Genomic DNA, 15,838 nt, shown 5'->3' with positions numbered 1-15,838 from the left:
ATGTATAAGCAAGAACACCACAAGTTTACATAATGAGACTGTCAAGGTGGAAAGTGTAGAAAAATGTTCTGCCCTTGGTCATAACACTCCTTACCTGGGAAAGCAACATCAGCTTAAGGAACTGCGTGTCAGGGGCTTCATGGATTAGTTGTGGCCAGTGATCTGACCGCTGTTCTAAGACTATCATACTCTATGCCCAAGTGACAGCTAAAACAGTTAAACACACAGATGAATCCCACAGTCTGAAGGATAAATCTGGGTTTAAAAAGACGCCAGGAAAATACTACCTGCCAAAAATATACTACCGACTGTTTAGTAAAGTTTTCCCTCTTTTGGCTAGACTCCTTAGCTTCACATTAAATTACTCTTAACCCCTTAAGGACAGAGCCTGAAATGGCCTTAATGACAGAGGCAAATTTTATGAATATGACAGTGTCACTTTACTCATTAATAACTTCGGGATGCTTTTACCTATCCGGCTGATTCTGAGATTGTTTTCTCGTGACATATGGTACTTTACATTTCTGGAAAATTGGAGTTGATACTTATAACGAATCTTTATGAAAAAAACCCAAATAACGTGAAAAAATGCATTTTTCCAACTTTGAAACTTTTTTGCTTATACAGAAAGTGGTTATGCCACATAAATTATATATTAAATAGCATTAGCAACATGTCTACTTTATGTTAGCAGCATTTATTAAACGATCTTTGATTTTTTTAGACAATAGGAAGCTTAAAACATTAGCAGCAAATTTCCACATTTTCAGTAAAATTTCAAAATCAGATATTTATAGGGACCTGTTCTGGTTTAAAGTGTATTTGAGGGGCCTGTATGTTAGAAAGCCCCACAAAGCACCCCATTTCAGAAACTGCACCCCCCACACTCTGCAAAAGCATATCCAGAAAGTTTTTTAACCCTTTAGGGGAGTCACAGAAATAAAAGCTAAGTGTGTAAGAAATTTGAAAATTTTAATTTTTTGTGCAGAGATTTTATTGTAATCCAATATTTTTCATAATTATAAACCTATTACCAGAGAAATGCACCCCAATATTGATTGCTCCGTTTCTGCAATTTATAGAAATACCCCATATGTGGCCCTATTGCGCTATTTGACGCAACCACAAGCCTTAGATATAAAGGAGCGCCCAGTGAATTTCAACGCCTCAGTTATATTTGGTCATTTTTGACCGTACCACTTCAGGTTGGCAGAGGCTCTGGGGTGCCAAAACCTAAAAAACACCCCTAAAGGGACACCATTTAGAAAACTGTACCCCTCAAGGAATGTAACAAGGGGTGCGGTGAGCATCTGGACCCCACAGGTGCTTCACAGATTTTCCGAACAATATGGCGTGAAAAAAGAAAAATTTATTTTTTACACTAAAACGTTCTAGCCTTCAATTTTTCTTTTTCTTAAAGGGATAAGAGGAAAAAAAAGACACAAAATGTGTAGCGCAGTTTCTCCCGAGTACGGAAATACCCCACATGTGGCGATAAAGCGCCAAGGGGGCGTAGGACGAGCCTCCAAAGGGAAGAAGCGCCAATTGGCTTTTGGAAGGTGAATTTGACTGGAAAGGATTTCAAGGGCCATGTCGCATTTACAGAGCCCTCGTGCTGCCAAGACACTGGAAACCTCCCACAAGTGACCCCATTCTGGAAACTACACCCCTCAAGGAATCTAACAAGGGGTTCAGTGAGCATATGGACCCCACTGGTGACGGGCACAAATGTGGAACAATGTGACGTGAAAGGGAATATTTTCATTTTTTCACTTTCATGGCACAAATGTGCCAGTCATTAAGGGGTCAATATCCTCACTGCACCCCTTGTTAGATTCCTTGAGGGGTGTAGTTTCCAGAATCACTTGTGGGGGGTTTCCAGTGTTTTGGCAGCACGAGGGCTCTGTAAATGCGACATGGCGTTCATCATCCATTCTAGCCAAATCCAACCTCCAAAATCCAAATGGCTCTCCTTCCCTTCGGAGGCTTGCCCTGCGCCCACATGGCGCTTTAATGTCCACATGTGGGGTATTTACGGACTCAGGGGGAATTGCTCTACACATTTTTTTTTCCTCTTTTAACCCCTTGTGAAAATGATAAATTCAAGGCTAAACCAACATTATAGTTTAAAAAATGTAATATTTCGTTTTCACGCCACATTGTTCCACATTTGTGCCCGTCACCAGTGGGGTCCATATGCTCACTACACCCCTTGTTACATTCCTTGAGGGGTGTAGTTTCCATAATGGGGTCACTTGTGGGGGGTTTCAACTGTCTTGGCAACACAGGGGCCTTTTGAATGCAACATGGCCCCTCGAAATCCATTCCATCCAAATCCAGCCTTCAAAAACAAAATGGCGCTCCTTCCCTTCGGAGGCTTACCCTGCACCTGCATGGCGCTTTATGTCCACATGTGGGGTATTTCCGTAGTCAGGGGAAATTGTGCTACACATTTAGTGTTTTTTTTTTATCTTTTAGCCCCTTGTGAAAATGAAAAAATCATGACAAGATTAATGATTTAGAGTAAAAATTTTACAAAAAATTACACTAAATGTTGGTCTAGCCTTGATTTTTTCCATTTCCACAAGGGGTTAAAAAAGAAAATGAACACAAAACGTGTAGGGTAGTTTCCCCTGAGTACGAAAATACCCCACATGTGGGCATAATGTGCCATATGGGCACAGGGCAAGCCACCAAAGGGACAGAGCGCCATTTAGAGGCTGGAATGGAGGATGGAGGCCATGTCGCAATTACAAAGCTCCTGTGCTGCCAGGACAGTAAAAACCCCTGACAAGTGACCCCATTCTGGAAACTACACCCCTCAAGGAATCTAACAAGGGGTGCAGTGAGCATATGGACCCCACTGGTGACGGGCACTTACGTAGAACATGTGCCGAGAAAATAAAAAATACCATTTTTTTCATTTTCACATCTTAAATGTGGCCGTCACCAGGGGGCCATATCCCGCTGCCCCCCTTGTTAGATTCATTATGGGGTGTAGTTTCCAGAATGGGGTCACTTGTGGGGGGTTTCTACTGTCCTGGCAGCACAGAGGCTTTGTAATTGCATCATGGCAAGTCTCTAATGGGAATGGCGGCCATACCTATTTAGCTGGGGACAATTCTAATTTATTTTGGGGGTATTAGGCCAATTATTAGTTTATAAGATTGAAAATGACAGGTGTCCATCAAACTCAATCTGTGTTGATCCAGAGGAAGGCAAAAAAAACCTCGTGAGGCAGACGACAGTAGCCTCATCAAAGGGGAAAAATTCCTTTCCGACTCCATAATGGCGATCAGAATAATCCCTGGATCAACGTGACCCATGAAATAAGAATAAGGGACAGAATTTAGAAAATGTGGAACCCCAATGTCGTGTGGTACGCCTTGAAGCGATCCAGTATGCAGAGGCCGGGGGGATCAGGACAGGTGTCACACTGGAAAATGGCGTCCTTCCTGATCCCCGTTACCCCACACTCTGCACTTCTTCTGGGGTCTCCCGTTCACCAGTGTGTGGGACGTCACCTGGAAAATGTTGTCCTGGTGCGATACGGGGTCCTTCATATCCAGAAGCGCTGGGTCCGCTCCATGGCTACTAATAATTAGGGCTCTATTACTGCCTCTGATATGTTCGGATCGTGCCGCAAGCTACAGTAGCTCGGGCAGCAAGGGACCGGAAGAGGGAAAAAAAACCTTTTCTACATTCTGAACATCCCTGTAGCAGCTGATAAGTGTATTACACATATCAGCCGCTAGAGGGCAGCAGAGCGCAAAATCCGGAAAAAGACGAGGCTGGAGCCGGAAAAAGCCGATGGGGACCGCCGGAAATAGCCGAAGACCCGACGAAAAGATGGAGGACGCCGCGAACCCGTAAGACACCGATCAGGACCCCGGGACAGGTGAGTAATGTACAAATACCTGCTCTGGACCCCTCAGCTACCTAGCTGAGGGGTCCAGAGCAGGTATTTACTATTTTTGTGGACTCTGATCGGGCCGGTGGCACCGTGACCACCATTACTTTTTACAGTAATGGCGGTCGGTGCCGTCCTCGGACAGTACCGACCGCCATTTTTTGCGGGTCATCGGGTCACCGATGACCCGGAAAGGTTCCGATCGCCGCTATTGGCTGATGTGAATTGATCAGCCAATAGCGGTGATCCTAAGCACGGGGGGTGTTAACCACCCCCCGTGCCGAGAAGCTAAGATGGCCTGCTATGATTTATAGCAGGCCATCTTCCCTGATCGCTGTGTGCGAACACACAGCGATCGGGGAAACATTGGGCGTAAATGTACGCCCTGATGCGTTAAGTACCAGGGCGCGGGGGCGTAAAATTACGCCCTATGTCGTTAAGGGGTTAAGGGTGCGTTCATACGTATTGCTGCCGGGTAAAGCCCACCCGACCCCCTGGTGGAGCCCCTTATACTTATCCCCCTCTCGAAGTCCCGGTCCCCGAGAAAACCCCGTCGGAAGCCGTGCGCATGCTCACCAGAGATAAGTCCGACACCCATAGAGAATGACCGCTCCAGTCATTCTCTATGGGTGGCGGACTCATCTTTCGGCGGCGGGACCGGGACTTCGAGGAAGGGGTAAGTATAAGGAGCCCCACTGGTCGGGCGGGCTTCACCCCGGCGGCCGGGTGACAGGTCCCCTTTAAACAGTTTTATTAAGAAAGGATTAAGGAACTGTCCAGAGCAGTAGAGGTTTTCTATGGTGATTTGCTGCTGCTCTGGAGAGTTGCTGTCTCGGCCAGAGATGGCAGCAGAGAGCACTGTGTCAGACTGAAAAGAACACATCATTTCCTACAGGACATACAGCGTTTAGAAGCTAAGAACAACAATTTCCCAGGAAAATGCAGATTTTCGCATTATTATTTTGTACATGGATGGCTTTTAGATTACTCCTCTAGGCAGACATTAGCATAGCTGTATCCCTAGTTGCTCTCATGACATTGTGCAATCTAAATTGTTTAGCTCCTGGTCTAATAAGCAGACTTCTTATCATACCCATCTCTCTTCCCTCACTTAGGGAAAAAAAATAAACTAAAAATCATTTATTTCAGGAAAGATAATATGAGAGTTTACCCAGATGTGAAAACTGTCCTTAGGAGTTCACTACCTTATGGTTTTAACCATATATTTTAAGGCCGTATCACACGGTACAATAATCCAGGGGACGTGAGCACCAACCTGTCGGTGCAGCGCTCGCTCCCCCCTCGCTCAGTGCCTGTGCTATTAAACACACAGAGAGCGGGGAGCAGTGAGAGGGGCTGCCTGACCGATTCTTAGATCATTCAGGTTGTCCATTAAAGCGACTCTGTACCCACAATCTGACCCCCTCCACCACCAAACCGCTTGTACCTTCAGATAGCTGCTTTTAATCCAAGATCTGTCCTGTGGTCCATTCGGCAGGTGATGCAACTATTGTCCTGAAAAACAACTTTTAAACTGGCAGCCCCGTGCCCAATGGGCGTGGTTTAAATTGTGTATGCATTAGGCTGGCACAACCTCTCCGTCCCTCCTCCCCACCTTCTTCATCATTTGGAATGCTCCAAGCAGATTGCCTCCTGTGTCAGACTGGCACATGGGCCACCTGTGCAATGTTCAGCATGGAGAAAATATTCCAGTGGCATTCCGAATGATGAAGTGGGGAGGAGGGATGGAGGGGTGGTGCAAAGTTAGGGACAGATACTCCCTTTGGGCACGGGGCTGCAGGTTTAAAAGTTGTTTTTAGGACAATAACTGCATCACCTGCCGAAGGACAGATCTTGGAATTAAAAGCAGCTATCCGAAGGTACAAGTGGTTTAGGGGGGGGGCAGGTTGTGGGTACAGAGTCACTTTAAAGTCAGTGCTGCCACTCCTGTTTGTACAGGGCAATGCGCAGCTGACTGACAGTGCACAACTTGTTATATTTCAACATGTTCATGTTGGCTGATTGTTGCCTTTAAACATGTGCTATTAAACTAAGCGATTATCGGCCTGAGCGGCCAGTAATCGGCTACGTAAGGCCGATAATTGGTTAGTGTAAGGGTCATTTTACACAGAGAGATTATCTGACAGATTTTTGAAGCCAAAGCCAGGAATGGATTTGAAAGGAGGAAAAGCCTCAGGCTTTTCTTTATGACCGGTTCTCTGTTTATAGTCTGTTCCTGGCTTTGGCTTCAAAAATCTGTCAGATAATCTCTGTGTAAATGAACCCTAATAGGGCCTTTAATAAGTTGGCAGTCCGCAGTTTGTTCTTAACACTTTTGCTTTAAACTGTCAAATAGAAAAACCTAAAGTTCTCCATCACTACAATTTATTATAATAATTTCCACTGAGACCAAACAGTAGAGCTACATAGTCACCACAAAATGTCTTACCTGTGCACTTTTCCTCCATAGAAAGGCTTAGTATGGAATGTAACTGTGGCGGAATATCCGGTCTTGGCACAGGTAATATTGACTTTACCTCCCAGTTCCACCCAGGGTACAGTGAGTATAGAACGAGCATAGGCACTGGGAAGAGTAAATACATATTCCTCGCCATACTCCAAGAGCTTGAGTACCCCTGAGTGATTAGAAATACACACAAAAGAACACACCGTTAGATGGATAATACTTTTAGAAAAATGTATTGCTCCTGTAATAGAATGAAATAAATCAATTACACGGTATAAACAGTGTTAAACAGGACTTCTGCAGAACAAGCTTTGTGTAGTTTTCTCACAGGACATGCCATTGGCAACATGTCAGATTACAATAGACTGTACAAGATTTTTTTCCCCTAGGACATTTTACAAAATGCATTACATACAGACTGTGTTGCCGATTATCACATATTTCTAATGCTTATTCCATTCAGTTGGGACATGTCAGCCATCACTCATAGGTACATTGATAGACCATCTCTTTTGTTTCGTCAGCAAGACTGGAGAACGGATGGTTGGATGGATGTACAGAGGCTGACAGCTAGCAAGTATTCATTTATTAAAATTATTTACCACAGCCAGATCTTGGGTCAGCATCAGGGTTTACAACCAAATACAAATTCCTGGTCTTCGTCCATAAAAAAAATAGGGACTTTTTCTCATTATCCATTAAAAATAAATCATCCATCTGTGGGTTTTTTTTTATACTGGTTAATGTGGCTATTTTAATTAAGTTATTGCTTATAGTAAATGCTACTAATGTGTTTATTTTAGTTTTCTGTACTATATACTCAATATATAGTCTTTATTTTTCCTTATGGCTTATTAATGCAGCTGTTAAATGTGGATGGTCATAATTTTTAGATAAGTTGTCCAGAAAAAAATGTATGGATCTTGGACTAGCTTATGTCATGACTAGAGATGAGTGACCCGAGCCAAGGTTCAGGTTCAAAGGAAACCAATTCATCAGCCTTTGAATCCCGCTGTCTGCCTGTTCCGTGGGGAAGGTGGAGACAGACCAAGGGCCGCCTGGAAAACTTGGATACAGCCTAGGTCATAGCCTGTATCCCTGTTTTCCACTTGGGACATGGGCTTTCTCCACCTTCCTCTAGGACCGGGAAGACAGCGGGATTCAAATGCCGATGGATCTGGTTCCTCTGAATCCAAGCCTAGGTCTGGCTCACTCATCTCTAGTCATGACATATACAGTAAGTAAGGGCGAGTGGTTCTCCCAATACATTGCATAGCAGGGCAGCAGTACCTGGAGTGCGAGGTGAAAAACATTATTAATGGCTGTATAAATTAATTCTTTGTGAAAACATGTAATTCCTCCATGTAATATAAAGGACCAGACAAAAGTATGCATGCAATAAGGGCAATAGCACAGCAAGATCAAAATAAATGTAAATATCTTTATTTAACAAGCAATAAGATAAGCAAAAGAAACACTTGAAAGAATTAAAAGCACTTAAAAAAAACAGAACAAAGAACCATGATTGTAATCATGTTCACAGGGCCAGTAGAGGAAAGACATGGATTCCAGGTTAGTGTCTCAATCCCTTTCAAATAACACCATACTAGTCTATGTTAACCAAATAGTCCTAGTCTAGAGCATAACGCATAAATGGAACTCTAAAAATAAAGTGCCAGTGCAGTATCCCAAGTCAATAATACAAAAAGTACAAAGGATGGTAGTATACAAACCCCTACCACATATGTAACATATCCCCTAATACAAGTAAATGCCAGAGTAATAAGAAGTAAAGTGTAAGCACAGGGATAATGTAACATGGGTGGACAGCACTGGAACAAAAAGATATACAAAACCTGAATGAAAAAGAAGAAACACGACTAGAGAACAAATGGACAAGGCCAGAGGGGGAGAGAGATAAATGCAGTGGAAACAAGTGTTCCTTTTACACAAATAGAAAATAAATGTACAGGAAATAGGCTAAAAGACCTGTTGCTAACCAGAGGAGGACTGGCTGCACCAATATGGCCGACACGGCATGTGGCTGCCTGCACTGCGCGTACGTGGTTTCATCAAAGATGTCACTAAGATAAACATCATGTGTGTGCGCCGTTATATAGATACCAAAAAGTACGGCCAACACGGCGTGTGGCTGCCTGCGCTGCGCGAGCGTGATTACATCAAAGATGTCACTAAGATAAATATCAAGTATCCTTGGGAGGAGAAAAATAGTCGAAACTCCTCTCGTCAATGCGCAGGCGCCGAAGATCAAAGTGGCCACCGGGGCTCGAGCTCGAGCGTCAATTATTTGAGGCAATATAGTCAGTTAAAGAGAAATTCTACTAATTATTCATGGTAACAATACCAAGATGACCACCAAGATTACATAATAAAAAAGCAATTAGTGACAAAAAATATTGGATAATAAGTGATGCAAAGTGCCAATGTGCAATAAATAAATAAAAAATATATATGAAAAACAAACTCAACATACAAACACACAATAATAAATAAGCTACTATAAATTAACGAGTAACTCCCACTAAGGGGATACGAAGGTAAACAAAAAAATTATATATATAAGAAACATGTCTAAATACCACAAGAAAATACCTATATAAATATGTGCATGACTAAATATAGTGTACACTAGGTATACAAATGGTACCAAAGGATACTAAAACTCTTTACTAATAGTGTCTAAAGCCCCCAATAATAAAGAAAAGTGAAATAGTAAGTGATAATAATGGCGACACCACATGAAGACAGTAGTAATAAATATAGAAAGAAAAGTTATATATAAATAAATTACATATAAACGCCGCCACCTCCGGTCAGCACACTGGTCAGGCCAATGGACACATACAAAGAGGAGTAGCTCTTGGGGAAGATGTATATTAACATTTACAAGATAAACAATATTTACAATAGTTATATACAATAGCCACACATAGAGGACAAGGCAATCAAATTGATCCTAGATCACACAAGCTCAAATAGAACTATGGTGCAAATCAACTGGGTACACACATGATATTAGAATGATCCTTAATCTTGTGTGTAATTCTTCAAGAAGTATGTAGGTAGATTGGGCAGGCATGAGGAAGAGGGCTCCAAGGGTCGGGAATCCTAATTCTGTATGCTTGTAATGATCTTCACGAGAAAGTGTTTGGAACCTGAAAATCTGCATGGTAATCTCTGCAGTGTATGGCTAAGGGCGTCCGTTCCGAAAAATCCAGTGTACTTCTGGTACCTCTCCTGATGCTAGAGATGTGTTGCTGTATGTGCTTCCTAAGTTCCTGTGAGGTCTTCTTGTCCTGTCCACAAGGTTTGGGTTGAAATAGATGTGTTCTATCCCTCCTTTTTGCCCTTTGGTACGCCCTTGAGATGACCCTTTTGGGGCAGCCTCGGATCTTTAATCTCTCCATCAGATTCCTTGCCTCTAACTCAAACGTCTGTCGATCTGTACAATTGCGTCTAATCCGTAAAGTGTCTGGTAGGTATACCATTACGTAAATGTTGGGGTGAAAACTGCTATAGCGAAGGAGACTTTGTCGCTGTACTCTTACGGAACAAAGAAGTCTGTATGATGTTCCCAACCACATCTAATTTGAGATCCAGAAAGTCCACCATGCGTTCCCCAGTTCGTGCGTATAGAGCGACTCGACGTCCAATGTGACGAAAATAGTACCAGAGGGTATTAAAAAATTCATCCAGTTCCTCTATAAAATGAGCAGAGTCACGGACATATGAAGGCAAACGGAGGACCAATGGCTGGAGGGACCTCAAGGCACTTGTGCACTTTGGGTAACATGTAGAAAGTCAGACATGTAGTTTTTTCCACTGTCATGAATTTCAATTCCTTTTTTGTAATCGTACCTCTCTCCACCGCAGAGCCAAGCGAAGCATCAAATTTTTTCTTGAAAATGTCAGTCAGATCTGTAGTCGTCCATCCCGGAGAAGAGAAATCAAGTCCTGTAAAATCCTGTGATCTTCGTTGGAGACCGTGTCTGACAGTGAAGGTTGGTGGTAGAGAAGTTTGAATGTCAATTGCCGTTCAACATCTGATAGAACATATGAATATAAATTGATTATTTGTAGATCATCCGTAGGCAAAAGTTCTTGTGTGGCGTTTTGAGAGTAAGTAGTTATGGTCTCGAGCATTGTTTGGCTCACTGGAACACTGGGGATTTGTCCCTGTATGTGGGCGCTCTTTTTCGTTGATTTGTGTGACTTGCCTCTGCCCCCCGGGTCCGCCGTTGGTATCGCTGGCATCCGTGGACAAAAAATCACTAGTTTGTGAGTCACTATTGTCCACAGGAGTGGCAACAGAGGACTTGGATTTAGCCTTCCCTCGCCTATTGCCCCTGTGTGTCCACTTAAAAACATACCCAGTTTCAAAATCCTGTTTGTCACGTGAGAACTTGTGTTTCTTCCCCGACATCACCTCCTTCTCATATTTATCTATAATTTCTTTCAGTCTAGCCTGAAAAGGCTGAACCAAAGTAGATTGATCATAGCTAGACAAATTGGTCTCCCTCCGTCGGATATTCTCCTTAATCGTGTTCAATTAACATTTTCAAAATAATATCAGAACACAAGAGCAGTCCTTTCTCCCACCTCACCTTGAATTCTGAGCTCACCTCCCAGGAGGGAAAGATTTTAACTGTCAAACCTCTAGGAACAACTTCCAGTTTAAGGCCCTATTCACACATCCTGTTCCTGTCCGCAATTGCGGATCCGCAATAATATAGGACCAATGTATTTCAATGGACCTATACACACATCCGTGTTGTGTACTGGGCTGCAATCCGTTCCGCAAAAAAAAAAGGACAGACCCTAGTACGGACAGTAACTGACACATCCAATACAACTCTATGGGGTCCGTATTTTACTGAAGCAATACGGATGCAATACGGATGCAATACGGATGCAATACGGACTGAATTTGCGGATTGTATACTGACTGAAATTTGCGGATTGGAAAAATATACTGACGTGTGAATAGACCCTAACATACTCCTCTAAACCCTTCAAATTCCACCATGTCTGTATGTATTTTTTATGTAAATCAATAAGCTCATCAGTGAGAACTTTAAAATCAGATCCAACAGATACGCTACCTTGTCCACTGAAAAAAATCACCCAATTGGCTACTCCACATAGCCTCCCTAGCATCTAGGTCTAAAGCCATGTCCAAAAAATAACAATAACCGAAAAATAAATTAATCTTTTTTCAGTGGACAAGGTAGCGTATCTGTTGGATCTGACTTATTGATTTACATAAAAAATACATACGGACATGGTGCAATTTGAAGAGTTTAGAGGAGTATGTTAAACTGGCAGTTGTTCCGAAAGGTTTGAGGGTTAAAATCTTTCCCTCCTGGGAGGTGAGCTCAGAATTCAAGGAGGTGAGGTGGGAAAAAGGACTGCTCTTGTGTTCTAATATTATTTTGAAAATGTTCATTGAACATGATCAGGAATTATTACCACACATTAAGGAGAATAACCGACAGAGGGAGACCAAGTTGTCTACCTATGATCAGTCTACTTTGGTTCAGCCTTTTCAGGCTAGACTGAAAGAAATTATAGATAAATATGAGAAGGAGGTGATGTCGGGGAAGAAACACAGTTCAACAAACAAGAAACAAGTTCGAAACTGGGTATGTATTCAAGTGGACACACAGGGGCAATAGGTGAGGGAAGGCTAAATCCAAGTCCTCTGTTGCCACTCCCGTGGACAATAGTGACTCACAAACTAGTGATTTTTTGTCCACGGATGCCAGTGACACTGACGGCGGACCTGGAGGGACAGAGGCAAGTCACACAAATCAAAGAAAAAGAGCGCCCACATACAATTCCCGGTGTTCCGCCGAGCCAAACAACGCTCGAGACCATAACTACTTACCCTCAAAACGTCACACAGGAACTTTTGCCTACGGATGATCTACAAATAATCAATTTATCTTCATATGTTCTATCAGATGCTGCACGGCAATTGACATTGAAACTTCTCTACCACCAACCTTCACTGTTAGACACGGTCTCCAACGAAGATCGCAGGATTTTACAGGACTTGATTTCTCTTCTCCGGGATGGTGAGACAACTACAGATCCGACTGACATTTTCAAGAAAAAATTTGATGCTTCGCTTGGCTCTGCGGTGGAGAGGGGTACGATCACAAAAAAGGAATTGAAATTCATGACAGTGGAAAAACCTACGTGTCTGACTTTCTACATGTTACCCAAAGTGCACAAGTGCCTTGAGGTCCCTCCAGCCATTGGTCCTCCGTTTGCCTTCATATGTCCGTGACTCTGCTCATTTTATAGAGGAACTGGATGAATTTTTTAATACCCTCTGGTACTATTTTCGTCACATTGGACGTCGAGTCGCTCTATACGCACGAACTGGGGAACGCATGGTGGACTTTCTGGATTTCAAATTGGATGTGGTTGGGAACATCATACAGACTTCTTTGTTCCGTAAGAGTACAACGACAAAGTCTCCTTCGCTATAGCAGTTTTCACCCCCGACATTTACGTAATGGTATACCTACCGGACAATTCTTAAGGATTAGACGCAATTGTACAGATCTACAGACGTTTGAGTTAGAGGCAAGGAATCTGACGGAGAGATTAAAGATCCGAGGCTACCCCAAAAGGGTCATCTCAAGGGCGTACCAAAGGGCTAAAAGGACGCATAGAACACATCTATTTCGACCCAAACCTTGTGGCCAGGACAACAAGACCTCACAGGAACTTAGGAAGCGCAACACAGCAACACATCTCTAGCAGGAGAAGTACCAAAACTACGCTGGATTTTTCTAATCTGACGCCCTTTGCCATACACTGCAGAGACCACCATTTCTCGTCAAGATCATTACAAGCATACAGAATCAGGATTCCAGACCCTTGGAGCCCTCCTCCTCATGCCTGCCCATCTACCTACTTCTTGAAGAATTACACACAAGATTAAGGATCATTCTAATATCATGTGTATACCCAGTTGATTGGCACCATAGTGCTATTTGAGCTTGTGTGATCTAGGATCGATTTGTGTGTCCTCTATGTGTGACTATTGTCCTCTACTACTAGCTACTCCTCTTTGTATGTGTCCATTGGCCTGACCAGTGTGCTGAGCGGAGGTGGCATCATTTATATGTAATTTATTTATATATAACTTCTTTTTCAATATTTATTACTACTGTCTTCATGTGGTGTCCGCCATTATTATCACTTACTATTTCACTTTTCTTTATTATTGGGGGCTTTAGACACTATTAGTAAAGAGTTTTAGTATGCTTTGGTACCATTTGTATACCTAGTGTACACTATATTTAGTCATGCACATATTTATATAGGTATTTTCTTGTGGTATTTAGACATATTTCTTATATATATAATTCTTTTGTTTACCTTCGTATCCCCTTAGTGGGAGTTACTCGTTATTTTATAGTAGCTTATTTATTATTGCGTGTTTGTATGTTAAGTTTGTTTTTCATATATATTTTTTATTTATTTATTGCACATTGGCACTTTGCATCACTTATTATTCAATACTATTATCCAAAAACAACAAACATTTTATAATGCCAAAGTAGCAAAACTTAAAAAAAAAGGCTATGTAAATTCGGTATTGTTTGGTATTTGGTATTGTGTATTTGTGAAGACGCAGAGAAGTTATAACAACATTTTTACCATTCTGTGACTTGTGATATATATGTAAATATATATTTATATATATATATAAACATAATAAAAATAAAAAGTAATTAATAAGTTATATGAACGTGCCACTGAAAAATACAACTTGCTGCACATAAAGACAAAACCTCAAATAGAGAAGTCAATGAAAGAATAAACTAGATTGAAAAGAAAAAATGACCACAAGCTTGACATAAACTTGAAAGTTGTGGCTAAATAGCCCCTCACCTAGGGCGGTCGTGATACAAGCGCGACACCGCCAATTGCTTGATCAATAAAAGACGACACTTGCAGCCAGTCCACGGAGCCGGGGGAACCCGGTGTAGTATCCGAAGCAGAAGATGCAAACTGGAGGCAGAGTATTGCAGAGGTCCAGGACCTCTGCAATACTGTGCCTCCAGTTTGCATCTTCTGCTTCGAATGAAAAAATAAAGACAGTTGTGGATCTTATAATGTAAAAAAAAGAGAGAAGAGCAACAAAGCGAAAACGAAGAGGCTAAAAGAGATCTGATGATTAGAGTATGGCCACATAAAATAAGGCTTTCCATCACAGTACAGTATTTCCAAAGTCAAGCTTCTTAGAAATGTGTCATTCAGACATGTTAGCTGCACAATTGTCTGCTGTAAGGTCATCTTTACAGTGTTTAGAACGTGATCAGTAGCGATTAGACTAATGGAGTTCATCTCCTCTCTGAAAAGTTTTCACAGCACACTGAACAAGGTTCTCAGCTGTGACAGTAAATGTATTATTTTTCTGACAGGACATGCATAATAGTTCAAGCCCAAGGGAACAAATACATTTGATACTTTGTTCCTTAAACAAACTTGACATTAAAGAAAAATTGTTTTCCATCTATGGTTCAATGTTTTAATATATTTTTCATCACAGTAAATCAAGATAGTAATTTTAAGTCCAAAGGCAAGAAAGTCCGTGTCTTCTTGCAAAGTTGTGGAAGTTGGGAAAGGTCTTTATATACAGCCTTTTAACTGAATAGCATAGTCTGCAGCACTGTTCTATGTACAGCCAAATACACTGTAAACCTGGCAGATCTATTATACCTCAATGGGACTTGGTGGGATACATTTGAAAAATAATGCTTGTAAGATGCAGCTGTATATATATACTGAGAGAGAGAGGGGGCTAAAAAATATACAGATTATAAAACGATAACCTGCTAGGGTGCCCCTTGTAGCCCGGGACCGTGGATATTAGCGGGCACCGTCTGATCGCCGTGCCCGCTAATACAGTAATCAGATGAAGCTGTCAAACATGACAGCTGCATCCGATTACCGGACGCAGCTTATCCCTGGTGTCTAGTGGAGGAGATCGCTCCTCCGGGACGCCGTCCCGGAGGAGCGATCCCCGTTACTGCTGCCGGCCGGGGACCGCTCCAAGATGGCGCCGTCCCCGGCTCAGCACTCGTTTGTTTTCGGCTGCAGCCGTTCTCAATTATCTTTGCTGTATATCTATACAGCAAAGATCTCAATGAGAAATCAAAGTGTATATACTAGAAGACCCCCAGGGGGGCTTCTAGTATATGTGTAAAAAAAAAAAAAAAAAAAGTATTGTTATAAGTAAAAAGCCCCCTCCCCTAATAAAAGTCTGAATCACCCCCTTTTCCCAGGTTTTAAATAAAAGTAAATAAATAAATAAACAAACAAACATGTTTGGTATCGCTGCATCCGTAATCGCCCGAACTATTAATTTATCACATTCCTGATCTTGCACGGTAAACGGCGTAAGCACAAAAAAATCC

The 15,838-nt window shown here is 42.2% G+C and overlaps 1 protein-coding gene across 3 annotated transcripts in view; it reads right to left on the bottom strand.

Moving 5' to 3' along the window:
• OSBPL10 (oxysterol binding protein like 10) overlaps positions 1 to 15,838 on the bottom strand; it is a 302,765-nt gene that overhangs the window by 14,402 nt on the left and 272,525 nt on the right. For all 3 annotated transcript variants that reach the window (XM_069958631.1, XM_069958632.1, XM_069958633.1), the window contains one exon: positions 6,360 to 6,546. In XM_069958631.1, the coding sequence (XP_069814732.1) occupies positions 6,360 to 6,546 (187 nt within the window). The remainder of the gene's footprint in view (positions 1 to 6,359; positions 6,547 to 15,838) is intronic.

The sequence above is a fragment of the Dendropsophus ebraccatus genome, chromosome 2 (assembly GCF_027789765.1).
Source record: "Dendropsophus ebraccatus isolate aDenEbr1 chromosome 2, aDenEbr1.pat, whole genome shotgun sequence".
Lineage (NCBI taxonomy): Eukaryota > Metazoa > Chordata > Amphibia > Anura > Hylidae > Dendropsophus > Dendropsophus ebraccatus.
This window is presented reverse-complemented; position numbering and strand designations above follow the sequence as displayed.